The following is a 20,718-nucleotide window of genomic DNA, read 5'->3' as shown; positions in this document are numbered from 1 at the left end:
AGGGGCCACTATGGGACATAATACTGTGTGCAGGGGCCACTATGGGGCATAATACTGTGTGCAGGGGTCACTATGGGGCATAATGGGGTGTGCAGGGACCACTATGGGGGATAATACTGTGTGTAGGGGCCACTATGGGGCATAATACTGTATACAGGGGCCACTATGGGGCATAATACTGTGTGCAGGGGCCACTATGGGACATAATACTGTGTGCAGGGGCCACTATGGGGCATAATACTGTGTGCAGGGGCCACTATGGGACATAATACTGTGTGCAGGGGCCACTATGGGGCATAATACTTTATACAGGGGCCACTATGGGACATAATACTGTGTGTACAGGGGCCACTATAGGACATAATACTGTATACAGGGACCACTATGGGGCATAATACTGTGTGCAGGGGCCACTATGGGGCATAATACTGTGTGCAGGGGCCACTATGGGGCATAATACTTTATACAGGGGCCACTATGGGGCATAATACTGTGTGCAGGGGCCACTATGGGACATAATACTGTGTGCAGGGGCCACTATGGGGCATAATACTGTATACAGGGGCCACTATGGGACATAATACTGTGTGCAGGGACCACTATGGGGCATAATACTGTGTACAGGGGCCACTATGGGGCATAATACTGTGTGCAGGGGCCACTATGGGACATAATACTGTGTGCAGGGGCCAATATGGGACATAATAGTGTGTACAGGGGCCACTATGGGGCATAATAAAGAGCGCAGGAATGCAGGGGAGGGGGGAATTGGTCGGGGTCTTCGGTGGGCGTTGGTCGGGAGGGCATTCCAAAAGTTCACCACAGGGCCCCGCCATTCCTAGTTACGCCACTGGCCTTAGCCATACAATGGATTTTATGTGCAGAATATCTATTGCACTACCGCAGCTCTGGACTATGTTCACAGAGCTCATCGTGCAAGACTTCTGCCACACCTAACGTAGCCTTAGCCCTGCTACATCTGTACTTCACACAGCATCCTAATGGAAATGAAATTTTTGTTATTTTAACCCCTTGACACGCTACGCTTAGATTGGACTTGACAGCTGGTCACATAGGATCTCCTTGTACTTCCCATGACGTTGCGGCCCGTTGCGACCATCCGATTCTCAATAATACACCTAATATAATGTGTACCAGCTTCCTTCTCACAAGTCTATGGGGCCGGATTGTGTTTTATGACGGTATAGTATAACACAAGGGGGTGCCTGGTTCAGGTCTTAAAGCAACGTGGTACGGGAAAAGTTTCCGGTGAGCTTTTAGTTAAGGCTAATGTAATCTTCCTTCTTGATACTTTTACTTATTTCGCCATTACGTCTACGCTGGGAGCTTTTGAGGCTGAACCTTGTATAACAAAGCTGTAATAAATGAATACCACATGCACTGGAGTAGAAGTAAGCCCCATAGTACTGTACGCTTCCTACTACTGCTGACATGCACTGATACAGAGCCAGAGCTTTATAGCTGCCTGCTTGGACTTCTCACAATAATCCTCCCCCTTCTTTCCAGCTGAGAAGTAGCCTCCAGGGAAAACTAAGGCATCTTGGCTTGGCAAGGCATTTCATTCCCATGAAAGTAAGCGCTGACTTCCCAAACACCCTCCAACAACATGGCAACATTCTCAAGTCTTGCACTCACTTCCTCAGTGCAGCAAGGCACCTATAACATACAGATTACCCCCCCAAAACCGCCATGTATGACACACGCGGGCTGCCTAATCATTTCCGTGTTTGATCTCGCTGTTGGTCAGGAAAAGCTGTTTCAGCTCTCGGGGTTCTGTCTTTACAGTGGATTTGCATTCGAGGAGAACTATAACCTACAGCAGAGAGCAAAAATACGGAAACATAATAAAATGTATATGCGGTTTATGGCCAGGAAGCTGGAGGTAAACAGCAGAGGCCATCTATAGGGTCTATAGGGTCCCAGCTACAGAGTAAGTGAGCTATAGGTGAAATGAGGACCCAGTGGATCCAACATGGCTGGATTTTTTTGTGACAGTCAATTGTCACATGGAGGCAAACACACACCATGATGCTGTGGCACCAAGACTTGTATGGCTAATAAATGGCTTTTGTGGTCTTTTATGCAAGTGCCGGTGGTTATATCAGTGGGTGACAAGGAGGAAGACGTTTTTAGATATGTTTACGAAGTAACAGAGGACTGAAATAGTATCTGTATATTGAGTCCTCCAGTTGAGGGTATGTCCGTTTTCAGAGGACAATTTAGAGTTTACATATAGAACCAATCTACATAAATACACTGCATAACTTATCCCGTATTGATCCTGTATTATACTCCAGAGCTGCACTCACTATACTGCTGGTGGAGTCACAGTGTACAGACATTACATTACTTATCCTGTATTATACCCCAGAGCTGCGCTCACTATTCAGCTGGTGCACTTACTGTGTACATACATTACATTACTTATCCTGTACTGATGGTGAGTTACATCCTGTATTATACTCCAGAGCTGCACTCACTATTCTGCTGGTACAGTCACTGTGTACATACATTACATTACTTATCCTGTACTGATCCTGAGTTACATCCTGTATTATACTCCAGAGCTGCACTCACTATTCTGCTGGTACAGTCACTGTGTACATACATTACATTACTTATCCTGTATTATACTCCAGAGCTGCACTCACTATTCTGCTGGTACACTCACTGTGTACATACATTACATTACTTATCCTGTACTGATCCTGAGTTACATCCTGTATTATACTCCAGAGCTGTGCTCACTATTCTGCTGGGGCTGTCACTGTGTACATACATTACATTACTTATCCTGTACTGATCCTGAGTTACATCCTGTATTATACTCCAGAGCTGTGCTCACTATTCTGCTGGTACAGTCACTGTGTACATACATTACATTAATTATCCTGTATTATACTCCAGAGCTGCACTCACTATTCTGCTGGTACAGTCACTGTGTACATACATTACATTACTTATCCTGTACTGATCCTGAGTTACATCCTGTATTATACTCCAGAGCTGCGCTCACTATTCTGCTGGTGCAGTCACTGTGTACATACATAACATTACTTATCCTGTACTGATGGTGAGTTACATCCTGTATTATACTCCAGAGCTGCACTCACTATTCTGCTGGTACACTCACTGTGTACATACATTACATTACTTATCCTGTACTGATCCTGAGTTACATCCTGTATTATACTCCAGAGCTGCACTCACTATTCTGCTGGTACACTCACTGTGTACATACATTACATTACTTATCCTATAGTGATCCAGAGTTACATCCTGTATTACACTCCAGAGCTGTGCTCACTATTCTGCTGGTACAGTCACTGTGTACCTACATTACATTAATTATCCTGTATTATACTCCAGAGCTGCACTCACTATTCTGCTGGTACACTCACTGTGTACATACATTACATTACTTATCCTGTACTGATCCTGAGTTACATCCTGTATTATACTCCAGAGCTGTGCTCACTATTCTGCTGGTACAGTCACTGTGTACATACATTACATTAATTATCCTGTATTATACTCCAGAGCTGCACTCACTATTCTGCTGGTACAGTCACTGTGTATATACGTTACATTACTTATCCTGTACTGATCCTGAGTTACATCCTGTATTATACTCCAGAGCTGCGCTCACTATTCTGCTGGTGCAGTCACTGTGTACATACATAACATTACTTATCCTGTACTGATGGTGAGTTACATCCTGTATTATACTCCAGAGCTGCACTCACTATTCTGCTGGTGCAGTCACTGTGTACATACATTACATTACTTATCCTGTATTATACTCCAGAGCTGCACTCACTATTCTGCTGGTACAGTCACTGTGTACATACATTACATTACTTATCCTGTATTATACTCCAGAGCTGCACTCACTATTCTGCTGGTGCGGTCACTGTGCACATACATTACATTACTTATCCTGTATTATACGCCAGAGCTGCAAAGAGTAAGTAATGTAAAGTAAGTTTGTCTAGGTCTTCACTCTCCATTGTCAGCTGATTTTCATACAAAACCAGTGTGTAATACTATGGGGAAACTGTATACTATTAACATATGTAAATACAGTTACAGAGACCATGTCATATAATATAGGTACTGTATAGGTGAAGTTGGAGTGTGTTTATTTGCAGCATAAAGGTAAAAGCCAAGCGAGGCCAGGACAAGTCCCAGATGGAAATCGCTTTAATTACAAGCACATTTCACATTCACATGGGACGGAACTGTTTAGGATGTCCGAAAGGATCTAAACTTTTATTCTGCATATAAGGCAGGAAATACTTAGGAAGGCTCAGCCCGGGTGAAAGGTGACCTAAGGTGATGAGCTCGGTGCTCTGTAGTAACGGCCCAGTAACAAGGCCTCGCTCCTGTTCACTGCGACTCCTCTCCTTTCCCTCTACAGTTTATTCAGAATTTCCACCTGGAAATAATCCATGCCTTACAAAAAAAAAAAAAACGATAGGAAGCTGCAGAGGGAACAAGGCGCGGGAGCTGGGGAAAGTCACAGGGAACGCTCACAAACACTAACACAATACTGTCGTAATGTTCTCTGCATGTTCTCAAGAGGATACCTTCTGTACAGTATATACTACAATCAGAGGCTCCGGGGTCCCAGTGCAAAATCTGTAATGGGGCCCCCACCTAATTTGTGTCATTTAGAATAGGGCTGTGTTTTATGTAGCAGGGCCCCCTCACGTTCCAGGCTCGGTAGCAACCCTTGTTCAGAATCCTCATATCTTTGCCAGAAGAGTGAGCAGCTACTAACAATATCTCTCAGCCTGTCTACCCATTACTCAAACATTTTATTTCAATGGACATACTGTTATTCTTTACTCACACTGGTGGTGGCGCTGCAGGAAAATCAAACACCTGTAATTTTCTCCACCTGTGTCCAGCTTTAACTTTATACTACAGTTCTGTCTAAAAAGAGCAACCTGTCAGCTGATTTTGCAGGTTACTAAACCACCATGCCCTTATGTAGATGAAGTTTGGGGGCCCCTGTCTGTATGAAAGTTGTCCATTCCCACAATCTTAAGTGAATAAATGTATAAATTACAAGGAAGATAAGTCTGGGAGTCTGCTTCTTCTCACCAGCGCATGCGCATTGTGCTATTCTGGATACTACAGGACAGTGTGCAAACTTCTGGAGACGGATACTGATGGAAGGAAAGGAGAACATGTGTGAGCGAGAGGGGGGACATGGGCGTGCAGGCTGTGTGTGAGTAAGAGTAGGAAATGGGGGGGCTCAGACTCTGGGGGAGTGGGCAGTGTGAGGATATAATACTATGTTGGGGGCCACTGTGAGCATATAATAATGTGTGGGGGCCACTGTGAGCATATAATACTGTGTGGGCCACTGTAAGCATATAATTCTGTCTGTGGGGGCGACTGTGGAGCACATAATGCTGTGTGGGGGCCTCTGTGAGCATATAATACTGTGTGTGGGGCCAATGTGGAGCATATAATACTGTGTGTGGGGCCACTGTGGAGCATATAATACTGTTTGTGGGGCCACTGTGGAGCATATAATACTGTGTGTGGGACAATGTGGAGCATATAATACTGTGTGGGGGACAATGTGGAGCATATAATACTGTGTGGGGGCCTCTGTGAGCATATAATACTGTGTGTGGAGCCAATGAGGAGCATATAATACTGTGTATGGGGCCACTGTGGAGCACATAATACTGTGTGGGGGCCTCTGTGAGCATTAAAAACTGTGTGTGGGGCCAATGTGGAGCATATAATACTGTGTGTGGGACCACTGTGGAGCATATAATACTGTGTGGGGGACAATGTGGAGCATATATTACTGTGTGTGGGCCACTGTGATCACATAATACTGTGTGGGGTCCACTGTGGAGCATATAATACTGTCCCAGTATTGTTTACATGCCGGGCGCTGCACTGCTCACTCACCGTATTCTTGATAAGTACAGTTGTGGGTACTAAAGCTGTACCCATTTCAAGTATCTGAGATGTCACTTAGACTAGAGAGCCCATAGACTATAAATGGGTCCACTGGTTTTCCTCCATTTTTATCTTGAAAGTGGTGGAGAGATAAGTCCTCAGTGAAGGACCTTTCTTTCCGCCTGTATAGCAAACAGCATCAAAATTAGCAAAATACAATAGTATGGTATTGCTGATTTTTTCATTCTACTCCCTTCTAAGTAATTCAAAATGGTGCCATTGAAAAAAACAACTTGTCCTGCAAAAAAACAAACCCTCATATAACTATACTAATGGAAAATGTAAAAAAAAAACAACAAGGTTTGGCTTTGGAATTTGACAATGAAACAAACAAAAAGTAGCTTGGAGATTGGTCCTAAGTAGTTTAAAGGGGATTTCTTATTTAATGGGGGTCCAAAATGATTGTACAGCAAAAATCAAGTCCCCATATACATTATGGTTTTATTGGCTTTCCATAGGTCAATAGCATGCTGATTCGAAACTTTTGAGCAATGTACGTCACCTGCACCTTCCTCTAGGGGGCACTCTGTCACTGGCTTGCTCTTTATTTTCACAGTATATATAATGCTTAACAGATTTTGCAACAGTGTCCAGAAAACTCAACATACGCCTCTGGCTGTATACATGTAGTACAGGTCGGAACGTATGATCAAACCACTGAAATCAATGTGGTTGTCATCAAAAGGCATTAGTTACATGGCAGAGCCCTTGATGTTTGGGTATTAATAAGATACTGTAACAAATCGTGGTTAGTGGGTGCATATACCCCCATTACATGCCTCCCCATCCATATTGGTTGGTATATCAGTGTCCCCTACTGGTCAGTCTTATATGGTGCTATATGCTAATTAGTATGGCATATGACATGGCAAAACCCTATTAGAGTTGGGCATGAGCATGTACGTAGCTGCAGTGGGTGCTGAGGTAGGTATCACTCCAAGGCACTGGTACCCGTGGGGCCTAATGAACCCACAGATACCCCAATAAGATGACATAAGACGACACCAGTACTGGTTGTGGGCCTGATACATCTTTTGCCCCAGGGCCCTCTGCATAATATGGATATATATTAGATATAACACCTCGTTGCTCTGCTGTGCTGGTGTCCTGGGTCCAAGGGTAACATCTGCATGGAGTTTATATGTTCTCCCCATGTTTGTGTGGGTTTCCCCTGGGTATTCTGGTTTCATCCCACATGCCAAAAATTTACTAATATGTAAATTGTCTTCCTGTAAAACAACTGACCCTTGTAGGTGTTGGGGATGAGCGCCTGTACTGTATCTCCCCTACTCCCTGCACTTTGAGTCCCCGTGAGAAAAGCGCATTACAAATGTCTATCATCGTCATTGATTTTAGGGGTTTGCAACCTGTCTACTAAAGGGGGTGCCAATGGCCCTGACAACTTAGGCACCAGGAGCTTATACCTTCATAAACTTAGTTCCTATTCTATGGTAAGGTAAAAGGAAAATGTTTGTTTTGGTACTGTGTTAGCCAGTGGTTATAAAATATAAAAAAAAACAAAAAAAAAACTTTGCAAGTCTTCAGTAGGTGATACCTTTTTTAATGGCTAACTCAGCTTCCTCTGAGCTGTTATATCTGAAGAAGAAGCTCAGAGGAAGCTTCGAAACGTCATATTCTGTCATCATTATGAGTTAGCCATTAAAAAAGGTATCACCTACTGAAGACTTGCAAAGTTTTTTTTTTTTTTTTTATATATGGTAAGGTAGGCAGTGTTACACAAGGATCATACTACCGTTGCCTCTCCGTTGTTCTGGTCCAATACGGAAGTAGACTGCTAAAATAGTGATAACATATACGAGTCTGATGGGTCCCATTGACATTGGGGTCCATCATTTTAAACCTGAAACGAGCGGTGTGCAGAATACTAAAGTGGACACCATGATGGAGTCTCCAACGAAGATGTGAACATAACCTTATTTGGACACCATATGATTCCATTATTTGGGCTCTATGGAGTGCACCATATGGGAAGTAGAAATAAAAGGTGCTGTATAGGGCACCAACCATTCAACTGGTCTTATGGCTTCCCATGCACCATGACTATAGCTGGAAGAGAGGAGGGATGTAGGGGACTATAAGGCAGTCCCTAAATTTCTCCAATATTATGGCCATTCAACTGACTGGAAGTAGAAGAAATCCTGCACCTCTTGAGAATACTGAAATGGATCTTTCCCTTTGGAGCAGAGTATGGAGAGCCTTGCAGCCACATGTAAGCCATAACTCTCATCTCCAAATAATTGCTTCCTGCAGTGGCCGAGAGTTCAACAAGTGCTTAAAGAAAAACATATGACGATACCAAGCCCCATGCGTGAACCAGCTCAAGTCAGCATTGGAAACAATATCCATGCTGTACTAGGGGCCTGGGAATGACAACATGTGCAAAACACATTGTTTTATGGGAACGGTTCAAAAGAAGATGTTAACATTTACCTAGAACGTCTCAGGGTTTGTCTCCTCAACCAAGTAATTCCAGCAATAAAGAATGGGTTACGACTTACAAGAAGCAAAGGAAATGATCCGAAGATGCTACATTCTTTTCAATACAGACATTACCTACATAGAGTGTGACTTTAGGATGTATCAGACTGTAAAAATGCTATCCCATAAGGGCCTACTGCAACCAATGCTGCAAGAACACGACAAGCTTCAAGAACCCTGGTCAGACGTATCATAAAAAATATGGAAAATTTGTAATCTTGGCAGACCATGTTATTGAAAATCTCCGTTTTGCGTCTACAGCTCCTAAGCAGACCAATGAGTCTTCATGGTTAACAGACTACAAATAAAACATGAGTAGTCTGAAGTTTTACGTAGGTGTGGAAAAATTCTGCTTTCAGAAACAGAAGTTTTAATGATTTTTTTCCTGCCAATTAACAAAATGAAGTGAATGAAAGAGAGAGAAAAATGTAAATCCCATGTATATCTCATGTGACCTTTGCCCTTTGGAGGAGGAGTCCTGGAAGTGAAGGTACGGCCCCCGCAGAGCCAACAAGCCACATTACAGAGTAAGGGTAGTGAACGGAGCCTTTGCCCCGGGGGACAGAAAGCCAAGTTACAATTCCATACAGGTTATGGAAACAGCATAGCTCATTGTTATGTTGAAACTCCCATTACCTTCTATGAGAGGTACCGAAACAGGGTTTCCACAGCAGAATTGTCACACCAAAATGTGCCACAAAAAATTCACTTCCCATTCTTTTCAATTCTTTTTCCACTAGATTCCACCCGAGCTTCCCTCAAAGTGAATTGGATTAGGAAATTTTTGTGCCAACAGCAGGAAGACTTTTGTGGTGGATTTTGTATGGCCCCTCCCATATGGCCTTTTCAGTAATTTTGGCCACCTCTGGTAGTTGCAGAGATGGGCATTGGGCATTGACATCTTAGCCTTGAAAATTCTGTAAAACTTCTGTAACATGAAAGGCTTTAAAGTTTTAACCTGTTGGAAACAGGTCATGTGCCGGCTCTGATAGAGCCCCGCGCATGCGCAATATGTATTTGCGTCAAGGTAGTGTACATGACCCTTCATTGCATATACATAGTAAGCAAGGTGAATATCCAGCGTCATCATAGGCTTCGCGCTGGTCAGAAATACAAAAATTGGTGACTCCTTTGTTATTAAAAATAATAATGGTGAACTTTTAGGCACACGCCAAGATGGTGATCAAGTTGCCTAGTGTCAAAGCTTGGGTACGTGGATTTGCATAAATAAGATGAAAAACACCAGTAACATATTGTAAGCCCTGACCACATGGTATCTAGGACATACAACTTTTTGTCAACCACAGCATATCCTGTTACTGGAGCTTATCTAAGATTTTTTCTCTGTCAAGTTCAATTTTCAGAAGATGAGGCGGGGAAAGCCCCAAGTATACAGTACGTACATGTGATGACATATATACACTGTCTACCAATAAGTATGTGGACCCCTGTGGTAGAATAGAAAAATTTCTTCCTATCCAATAGTTGGTAGACCCCAGCAGATGTTTCCTTACAGATGGGATTGAGCGACACAATACTCCCGGATGCCTGGTGACACTCCTGGTGTATGTGAGCCATCGGTTGGGTGCGGTTTCTCTGGCCACCACCCGTCGGTCTCTATCTCCCAGTTTCGGGGGTCTGCTGACTCGGGGCACATTCCGACAATCACCGTTCACCTTCCACTTTGTAATCACATGGGCCACTGTCAATTTTGGGTAATTCAGTTTGCTTGCTATGTCCCTTAAGGACCGACCATTTCTGTGGGACCCCACAATTACCCCTTTCTCGAAATCGGACATCTCTGCACTTCGTGGCATCTTGTATGCGACTAATGCCAATGCTGTTTCCTATTTAACGGCGGAAGGCGCGACTTACATCACCACCGCAGATATCTTCATTTGCATGGGTGTCCAAATACTTATTGGTAGATGGTGTGTAACTGCAAAAGATTCCTGGAGACCCATTTTTGTCTGCTGTTTTTGCAGTATGGTGAATGAGGGGCTAAGAATATATATATATATATATATATATATATATATATATATATATATATATATATATATCAGTGCTGAATATATGTTGAGAACAAATGAAAGAAATTTGACTACAGCTTTGGGGTTTGTCTGTTACCATAGAGATGCATAGCCCTGCATATGAACTGTAGGCCCAAAACGGTCAGGATTTTTTTTTAATTACAATTACTTTATTGTTCATTTTAGAAGCATTAGGACCGTAGATTGGTTTAAAGGCGTACGCAGACTTTATATCTATAATACCTTAATAAACACCCATGGAAAGGCCTTTTCCCTTTAAATGGCAGGAAATGAGTAACCATTACCTCCCGCCGCGACGCTAATCTCTTTCCTCTACAGGAATAAAGGGGAAACGGACTGGCTGACAAACACGTAGATTAATCACCATAATGTCAGCTAACTTGTCAACAAGTGTCCCTATGTCACCAAACTTTACTCCCTACACCCTAATACAGTCAATGTATAAACAGGTGCGACCCCGCTGATGTCAACGGCAGGCCCCGAGGCCTAGTGACCGCACTGACTATTCATAAAGCAGAATTATAATAACCCGACATGATCACGACCAATGACGTGGAAATAAATATGGATTTGTTTAATAGGGGATGCCAAATTCAATGGGGTTTTCCAGTTTTATGTAATTGTAGCTGAGTCACCGGGTAATGAAACCCTCTTCAGCAGTTTAATCTAATTCAGAGCCTCGCCATTTGTAAAATATCAGCTTGTTGGCATCTAAACCAATATATTTAGCTCCGAAAAGGATTATTTAAAGGGCTATCTTTACTAAAATAATCCTTAAATCTTGCATTTTTCACTCTGACTACTAAGCCTAACAATAGTGTAACACTTCCTGTTCTGTAGAGATCACTTCTCAGAAGTCATCTTGTTTCAAGCCAGACAGGATTACGTTACATTTCAGGTAAAAGTCCTATACAGATAAGATAGGGTTCACACTAGAGATGAGCGAGTAGTGTTCGATCAAGTAGGTGTTCGATCGAATACTACGGTATTCGAAATACTCGTACTCGATCGAACACTACTAGCTGTTCGAAGTTTAAATGTTCAATGCAGAACCAGCGTTGATTGGCAGAATGCTATACATTCTGCCAATCAACGCTGGTTCTTCACTTACCTTTCCGAAGTCTTCTCCGTGCAGCTTCCCCGCGGCGTCTTCTTCCGGGTGGAATTCACTCTGCCTAGGCATCCGGCCTAGGCAGAGCCGACTGCGCATGTGCGGGCATGCACGCGCATACCCGTGCATGCGCAGTCAGCTCTGCTCAGGCGTCGGGCCTGGGCAGAGCCCATGAAATCCACCTGGAAGAGGACGCGGGGACCTTACGCTGGGAGAAGACTTCAAGGAGAATCCAGCCCGACCATCACTCGTGGACTTGGTAAGTATGATTTTATCGAATGTTGCATACCCCTGAAACGAGCATTTCCCCCCATAGACTATAATGGGGTTCGAAATCCGTTCGAACAGTTGAACAGTGTGCGGCTGTTCGAATCATCTCTAGTTCACACCAATGCTTAGATTACGTTTGAGAAATCCGTCCCTTAATCTGCTTGAAAAATTTGGAGAGAATGCATTTTTTTGGGGGGCGGAAACCCGGCATACCCCATTATAGTCCATATGACTGAATATACCTCAATACTTGCCCTCTGCTTTGTCTACCAGAAGTTTCTGGACCCCAGTGCACATTTCTATACATTTCCTAGTGGCTATGCTTGGTATTGCAGCTCAGTCCCATTCACTCATAACGCCCAGCACAGTCTCTACTAAAATATTGGATCTCGGAGATGATCAGTAGGACATCGGACGCTCGCCATTCTGATACTGATGGGCGGTCTGAACGATACCACAGTCACGTATATACTGGGATTGTCCTAAATTTTTTAGTCCATGTTTTCAAGGCTCATGCTTCAAATTAAGGCGAAAAAAAACAACAAAAAAAAAACACCGGAGAGCCTTTGACCCTCTTAGTTCCTGAACACCTGCAGATCTGAAGACATTCATACGTTCTGGAAATCCATTCTCTGCCGTTTGCGCTCGTACACCGCAGTACTTGGCAGTAATACTGAATGGCTTATTGTATGGAGGGCTGTATTCATTTTAATGTAGCGAGGTGTTAATAGTATTATGTGGCTACCAGGCAGAAGAGGACGGTCCGAAAATGTGCGCTCACCCGTTCACCTTCAGTGAATTTACCAGAACAAATTGGGATGACGACATGTGGGTCACTACGGCCTATTCTCAGTGCCATGTAGTCTTGCTTATGATATAGAACACCCGGGACCAGACATCGGTGCAACGTACAGAAGATTGAGTGTTCCAAATTCTGAGAAAACATCATAGTTTGGAAAATGTTATTTTTACTTTTTTAGATCTTAAAGGGATCCTATCATTAAAAGTCATTTTTTTTTTGTCCCTAACACGTAGGAATAGCTTTAAGAAAGGCTATTCTTTTCCTACCTTTAGATGTCTTCTCTGCGTCGCCGTTTGGTATATAATCCGGTTTTCGTCGTTATGCAAATGAGTTCACTCGCAGCACTGGGGGCGTCTTCAATGCTGCGAGAGAACTCTCCAGCGCCACGTCCATCTTCTTCTGGCGCTGGCTTCAAACTTCTAGGCCTCGGGCAGCCGACTGCACATGCCTGACAGCCACAAGAAAATGGCAGCTTACAATACTGTGCAAGAGGCCATTTTCTTGTGGCCGGCGAGCATGCGCATGAGCATGCGCCCAAGGCCTAGAAGATTGAAGCCACCGCCGGAAGAAGACCCGTTCCTAAAGAAGATGGAGGCGGCGCCGGAGAGTTCTCTCGCAGCATTGCTGTTTGAGCACTGGGGACTGCCCCCAGTGCTGTGAGAGAACTCATTTGCATACTGACGAAAACCGGATTACATACCGAACGGCTGCGCGGAGAAGACATCTAAAGGCAGTAGAAGAATAGCCTTTCTTAAAGGGATTCTACCATTAAATCAACTTTTTTTCTAATTACCCCATCGGAATAGCCTTAAGAAAGGCTATTCGTCTCCTACCTTTAGATCTGGTCTCCGCCGCGCCGTTCCTTAGAAATACCGGTACTTACCGGTATGCTAATGAGGTCTCGGCAGCAATGGGGGCGTCTTTCTTCTTCATCTGCCTCCTCCCCTTGTCTGTCGTTTTCTTTCTTCGTCATGTCTGACGCCTGCGCAGTCGGCTCTGAGACCCTGCTAGAGTCGACTGCGCATGCTCAGTAAGGTCCGTACAGCCCTCTGACGCCTGGATGAGTTCACTCGCGCGTCGGAGGGCTGTACGGACCTTACTGAGCATGCGCAGTTGGCTCTAACAGGGTCTCGCTGTTAGAGCCAACTGCGCAGGCGTCAGACATGATGAAGAAAGAAGACTACAGACAAGGGGAGGAGGCAGATGAAGAAGAAGGACGCCCCCATTGCTGCCAAGACCTCATTAGCATACCGGTAAGTACCGGTATTTCTAAGGAACGGTGCGACGGAGACCACATCTAAAGGTAGGAGACGAATAGCCTTTCTTAAGGCTATTCCGACGTGGTAATTTGAAAAAAAGTTGATTTCATGGTAGAATCCCTTTAAGGCTATTCCTACGTGTCAACGAGAAAATAATGGTAGAATCCCTTTAATAACCAAAAATTTTGGGGTATTTGTTTTTAAAAAATAAAAATGACATTTAATGGTGAAAATTCACTTTAATGTAAAAGTATATAAAGACCGCTCACAAAACAGCTGCCCCCGCCATATGTGCGCATCACGGCTATGCTAATGGAGTGTTAGATCTTGGATACATGAGACTGCTGGAATATAAAACCGTATTCCGAACACTGTGAACTTTACCTATCAATATGGATGACTCCACGCGCTGGAATAAATGCGTCTGACCAGTAATGAGGACAGCCCGGGGCATTACTAGGCTGCATTAATAAGATTTCCACAGATGTGTGTGTTCTCGCTGGCGCTCGCACTCTCAATTTTTCTAGTTTTTTTTTTTTATATGGATCTGCTGAATGTTGGTCTCAGAAAAGTTAAATCTCAAGCAAAATAAAACACAGGCGAGCTCTGTGCAAGCTTTCCCACATACCACTGCCAATGTAAATTAGTATGACCGTGACCTGCCTGCAACCCAGCTTTTCCAGCCCTCCAACATGACTTATGTTATGATATGGAAAAATACAAACGAGGGGAATAAATGAGGAATTTTTTTATTATTTACTTAAAGGATTGTGTGGGTGACCTTGGCAGAGCATGTCAGGGTGCCCATCTGATGCGCCCGCGATAAGACGGCTGATAGGGATTGTCAAAAGACAAATGGCTCCCACATCAGCGAGATGTTTATTTAGGGCTAAATATAGTCAAGTATGTATGAGGTTTCCACGCTACGCTGATAGACTATAACGCTGGCCACAGAACATAGCCAACATACAATCGGAGGTGGAATGAGCCCCATTGTAAGGACACATGCACATGAGCATGCACGAGTCGGCGCCCATGATGGAACGGTACGGGCTGCACATGGTCGTCACTGGCCATAAAACGGGTCAGGAACAGGACCGGTCCTGAGTTTTGTAGCGTGGACACTCAACCCGCACATGGATTGGGGGAAATCGTGGCCAATAAAAATGAAAACCCAAATAGCACAAAGTCATGTGCATGGGCCCTAAGAGCAAAATGGGGTTCACACCAGCACACCATGTAACCCAACTGCTTGTTCATCCTCCTACCCATCAATTTAGGGACAGTTTTAATAGTCAAACTGTGCAATTGCCCAAGAGACTCCATTTTTAGGATTCCCCATCAACTTGAGAACTACACAAATATTCACCGTCCAAAATTACAATTTACCCCTTAAAGGGAATCTGTCGCAAAGAATGCTCCCTATTGAATTATAAGCATGACCGAATAGCCGGGGTCACGTGATTAAAGCGCTTTTTCCTATTTTCCAACTGGTGCCTCCGTTTTGGATATATTAGATTTTTTTGATATGCTAATGAGCTGTTTAGTGCAATGAGGGTGTCACCATTGATCTCTGTTGCACCAAACATCTCATTAGCATATCAGGAAAAACGTAATATCTCAGGCTCGGTTCATGTCTGCGTTCGGGCCATTCCATTCTCCTCTCCGCGGAGAGAAAAGTAAAGCAAGCAGCACTTTTCTCTCCGTATTTTTCATGCGGAAACCACACGGACCCCATTATAGTCTATGGGATCCTCGGATTTCCTGCAGAGCGGTATTACTTAGGCATTGTATTTGGCTATATACATGAAGGTAAAATACATCTGTATACAGTGTCAGGACCAGACGATGGGTCCAGGCTCTGGAATGGTGAAGCAATTTGCTGGGTTATTTCCTAGGGGTTGTTGGCCCACTGAATCATTTTATCCAGTGTGCCCAAGGAACTTCAGTCCTATAAATTGCATGTATGTAATATACATAGGATACTGAAATTAAGAGAAAAAGTCTCCTAAAATTTGCTAAACCAGTCCTGCACCTGGAGAGCAATAGAGGAGAAGGGCTCGTAGCCCTCGGGCTGTTTTTCCTTCCCATATTTGCTCATGTAGATTCTTTGTGCAGGTCCACAATTTCCAGGGAAAAAAGGAGGCAGCATCCTGATTTGGGCCCCCCTTCCTTTATGGGCCTCCTAGCAGCTGCCTTGGCTGCCTCTGTGGTATGCATGTCCTTATATACAATAATGTATGGATTGTTGAAGGAGCATTTTGGGTAATATAGAAGTAATTAGCACTTTATGCAAAACTGTATATGCTGTCATGTATATACATACATATGTCATTACAACATGTGCTATAGTTCAGGACACCATGCCAAATAATCCTGTTTGGAATTGGAAACAATCAACAAGCTTGATACCAGACTCACCCCCCTATCAGCTACTATAATGCAAAGGCTCAGTTAGGATTCTCAATGCCTGGTGTAAAAAATACCCAGAATGCAATTTTGCACAATGTACAGACATTGAAAGAGCTAGGAACACAGGGAGAATTCAGCTCTTAAGCCTACAAAATTGTTAACGCAGCTCAGCACTTTAGTACAGTCTGTAACTCTCTCAAACCATGTAATATATTCGTAAAGTGACATCATAATCTAATTCTAAATACAAAATCCTAAACATATAATTCATCCGGATCACAATACAATGAGGATTGGGCCAACCAGAGTTGAGCCCCATTGGCTGACTCTATCAAGGCCAATAGTATACGGTAGTTCATAAGAGGAAGTCACTTTACCTGTTGTTGGTGTACTGGTGGATACTGAAGTCCTGACGCCGGCTGATTTGGTATTTTTGGCATCATCTTCTGCTGGAAATTTGACGGCCTTGGCAGTGACTGGTTGGACACCGCGTTAACCTGCTGTGCCGAGTCATGTTGGGCTGTTGTAGAACTTTGAGGTTGTTGCGGGGTGAATTGCATACCAGGTTTGGGGTGTGCGCCCAACACTTGTTGGTTCGGTTGGTCAGGGCTATAGTGAAACAGAGGTTTAGACATTCCCAGATGATGATCTGCAGGTAGATGACTAGAAGTCATGGAGTTCTTATTGGTATCCTGGGGCTTCATCATCTCGGCATGGTTATTCGGTGAGCTACTTTTGTAGAGGTAGTTACCTATCGCCTTTTGTTGGCTTCCATTTCCAGGAGGAGTACTCACAGAAGTACCATGAGGACTTAACTGTTGTTGTCGAAAGGGACTTGGAACCTTCTCCAGTCCATACTGTCTTGAAGTTTGTCCCGTTGGAGGAACATTCGACCAGTTGGAGGATGTATTAGGCTGGTGTTGCTGAATTAAGTTATGTTGTCTATTGGCCGCCATTTGTTTAAGCTGTTGAGCATGAGATAGTTCTTGCCAATTACTCATTCGGTTTACACAAGAAGACACCTGGGCTTGACCCTGATTCTGGACCACCGTAGTACCTGGCGAAGAAGCCAGTGGTGAACTAGACATGGAAAAAGTTGGCCCTGTCGAAGAAGGTCTCATCTGCGGTGAACCAACCCTTGTCGGATTTAAACATTGGGAATATTCACTTTTAATGACGACTTTGTCCATCGGTAAAGATGTCGACGCGTTTCTTTGGCTTTGTTGACCAATATCTATGTTGAAAGGTTCATCTTGCTTAATTGTTATATTGATCATATTTTGCAATTCGATGTCACTCATTGGTGGCACCGAAATATAAGTAAACTCATTAAATAGTTCTTGGAGTTCTGGGTCCATTAGTTGATCCCCATTGTCATCTCCATATCGAAACATATTTTCATGAGAAAGATGGGAATCCAGATGTTTGCCGCATGATAGGTTTTCCCCGGGTTCCTTTTTGATGTCCTTTAGGGTTGTATTAAACAGGTCATTACTGGTTAGGTTTCCATTCTTCCTATGCATCGCCGGGTCCATTGGCATTGCCCCATTCATTGACTGGTTTGCTCCATCAACTGCGTGATACATGTTTTGCCCCATGGAGATACACTCATTGCTTTTGATTTTCTTAAAATCGAGGAAGGCATTATCGGATACCCCGTTGGATCTCTTATTGTTCGTTGGGGATACGTTGACCACCAGTCTTCTCTTCAATGATCCTTGAAGCTAGAAAAAAAAATAAGACGAAATTAAATTTTTGGATCAGATAACTGCAAGAGGCTTTGATGGTCATTTGATATTTAACTATAGACTTGCACAAATGTCTTACAAACTGGGCTGGGTCAAGGATGGAGGAAGCCCTTGGGAAACCGAATTATTTTTTGGTGATTATCCACGTCAGTCACTAGATCAGTCACAATAGGCTCCATATGTTCTGCTCATTTGTCAGCTTTGGAAACAAAGCTACACTGCACCAAATACTCAGCTGTGAGGGTCGTCTACTACCAAAGACTCTCTGCCCACATCCCAGACTTCATATCTGCAGACGAGAAGAGGAAACTCTACATCCTACTGGGAGAAGAAGAGGCAACTGTGGAGATCGCTGCCCAATACGTGTCCAGCTGTCACCAAACAAGAGGAAGATGAGACTCCACGGACTGTTATACCCCAAACCACCCGCCCCACCTCCCCATATATCGGTCACCAACTAAGAGGAAGATGAGACTCCACGGACTGTTAAACCAAACCACGGACTCCATGGACTGTTATACCCCAAATCAGCAACCCCCCCCTATACTCTCCCCCTCAACTCCAACCCACCCACTTTACTAGCTTTGGCAAAGCCAAATATCCATTCGGACGTGCCATTAAAGCCTATTTGATTTGATTTGAAGAGGCATGGTAGGTAATGTTCTGTTGGTAAATTTTGGAGGTCCTGAGGGTTTAGGTTACCCCTATATATCCTGTTACGTTATAAATGTCCATACTATACAGGAGCAATGACTCTATTGAGGAATGACTGCTATCACATTGCCATCAAACTCCTGGATATCTAGGGAGTTTTCCATTGGGTTACGTAGAAGAATTTGCCAACAAGCACAATAAAAGTAAAAAAAAAAAAAAACACAAAAAAACCCCACGACTATAACACGTCAAATGGCTAAAGATGAGGCCGAATCAAGGACATACGGGATTTACAAGTGAAATGTGCATTAACTCCTCACACAACAAATTGTACTATGCCATAGGGATGGCGCGCACTGGGTGTCAACCCCTGCAATGACCTGAATCCATAAAAAAAATTTAACCCAATTTATGCCATGTGACTGCCCCATCTAAGTTGCTGTGAACCAATCGCCTGAATAAGGTCCCACACATCCGCCAGGGATATAAACCTAAAGCCTATTGGGTTACATTGATGGAAAGATTCTAACGATGTATCAAAATGTTAAAAAAAATTGTTTTGTCCCTATGCAGATCTATGTATCAGCATGGTAACAGACAGTAAACAAACCCTGTGTAGTCTGATCCTACCGCCATAGGGGCAGATTTGTTAAAATAGTTTACCAACCAATCACGACGCAGCCGTCAGTTTATATTTTGCTCCTAAAAATGAAAGCTTCATTGTGATAGGTTGTTTACAGCGTTTCGATAAATCTGCCCAACAGTCTCTTCTATCTTCCCTTACTGCTTGTCAATCTTTTCTTATAAGGTAGAGGACTAGAAAAATATGGCTGCAATACCAGATACAACCTGTGGGAAAGTGTGGCGCTGTTTCCGATAGAGCGGATACATCAAGACTGGCGTTGTCAATGTCGGTCTTGATAATCCCTGCCTTGTTGGGTTTTGCGCCTAATATAACAAGGTTCACGCCTTAGAATAACTTAGGTGCCTTCTCTGATGATGTAAATGATAAGTCTAACAGAGTCACTGGCCCCGGCCCATGGTGGCCCCTTTGAACAAGGATGTGTTTGGGGTGCGAAACTTAAAGGGGTTGTCCAAGGAGTTTCGATTCAGTTACCTGATGTGGTGACCTCTTGATGGATCTGGGCTTTTGGGCCTAGTTCGGAAGCTGAGCTTTGACTCCTGAGTCTCTCTGTCCCCTCCCTCCTTCCTCAATCAGTACTATGTGGACTTCTGATCACATGACCTGGGGTTTCGGATGAGGTCGGAACCCCCTACGTTCATCTTTAAGTCAGGAAAGTAGATCAAAACTCCCCGAACAATCCATCAAGTCACAATTTTTGAGAATTCTAAATTCTAACATGACGGTGATACATCACCTTGGGGTCTTCACCTCCTGGACAATCCCTTTAAACACAAGACCATATGGCGCTGTATTGTATTGTAAAGCTTTATCGATACGCTCGAGGATAGAACACTCAGTCTGAGAACTTTGGTTAAAGACTACGAGTAAAACTGTAGCCGTTTCCATTTCTACTTTCTAAATCTGCTTCATGTAGGAAAACAGCAGCAACTTTTTAATATGATCAATGCAGGCGCTGGCAGCTTAAAGCGTACGAAAGCTAACAAATGTAAGACGATATCAGCTCCGGGAGATGGAAAATGCTCATGGATGCCGTCATAATGAGGAGGGAGTCGGAGAAATGAAATACGGCTATGGCAATATACTTGTAAGTGCGGGATCTCATGTCGTACACAGTGGAGTGAATAAACTGGTAGTCTACTGTAGTAAGGGAAACCATCAACAAGCAGGTCCTGTTTGGTATTGTGTTCAATTAAAGAGGTAGAACAGGAATAGTTAACTATGTCCTTCATATCTTTCAGAAATAGCGCCACCCTT

General features: G+C 43.6%; 1 protein-coding gene across 1 annotated transcript in view; it reads right to left on the bottom strand.

Moving 5' to 3' along the window:
* Positions 1–20,718, bottom strand: part of MAML2 (mastermind like transcriptional coactivator 2) — a 123,673-nt gene that overhangs the window by 39,297 nt on the left and 63,658 nt on the right. Inside the window, exon 3 of the mRNA XM_075266162.1 lies at positions 16,794–18,140. Within this exon, the coding sequence (XP_075122263.1) occupies positions 16,794–18,140 (1,347 nt within the window). The remainder of the gene's footprint in view (positions 1–16,793; positions 18,141–20,718) is intronic.

The sequence above is a fragment of the Leptodactylus fuscus genome, chromosome 2, assembly GCF_031893055.1.
Source record: "Leptodactylus fuscus isolate aLepFus1 chromosome 2, aLepFus1.hap2, whole genome shotgun sequence".
Classification (NCBI taxonomy): domain Eukaryota; kingdom Metazoa; phylum Chordata; class Amphibia; order Anura; family Leptodactylidae; genus Leptodactylus; species Leptodactylus fuscus.
This window is presented reverse-complemented; position numbering and strand designations above follow the sequence as displayed.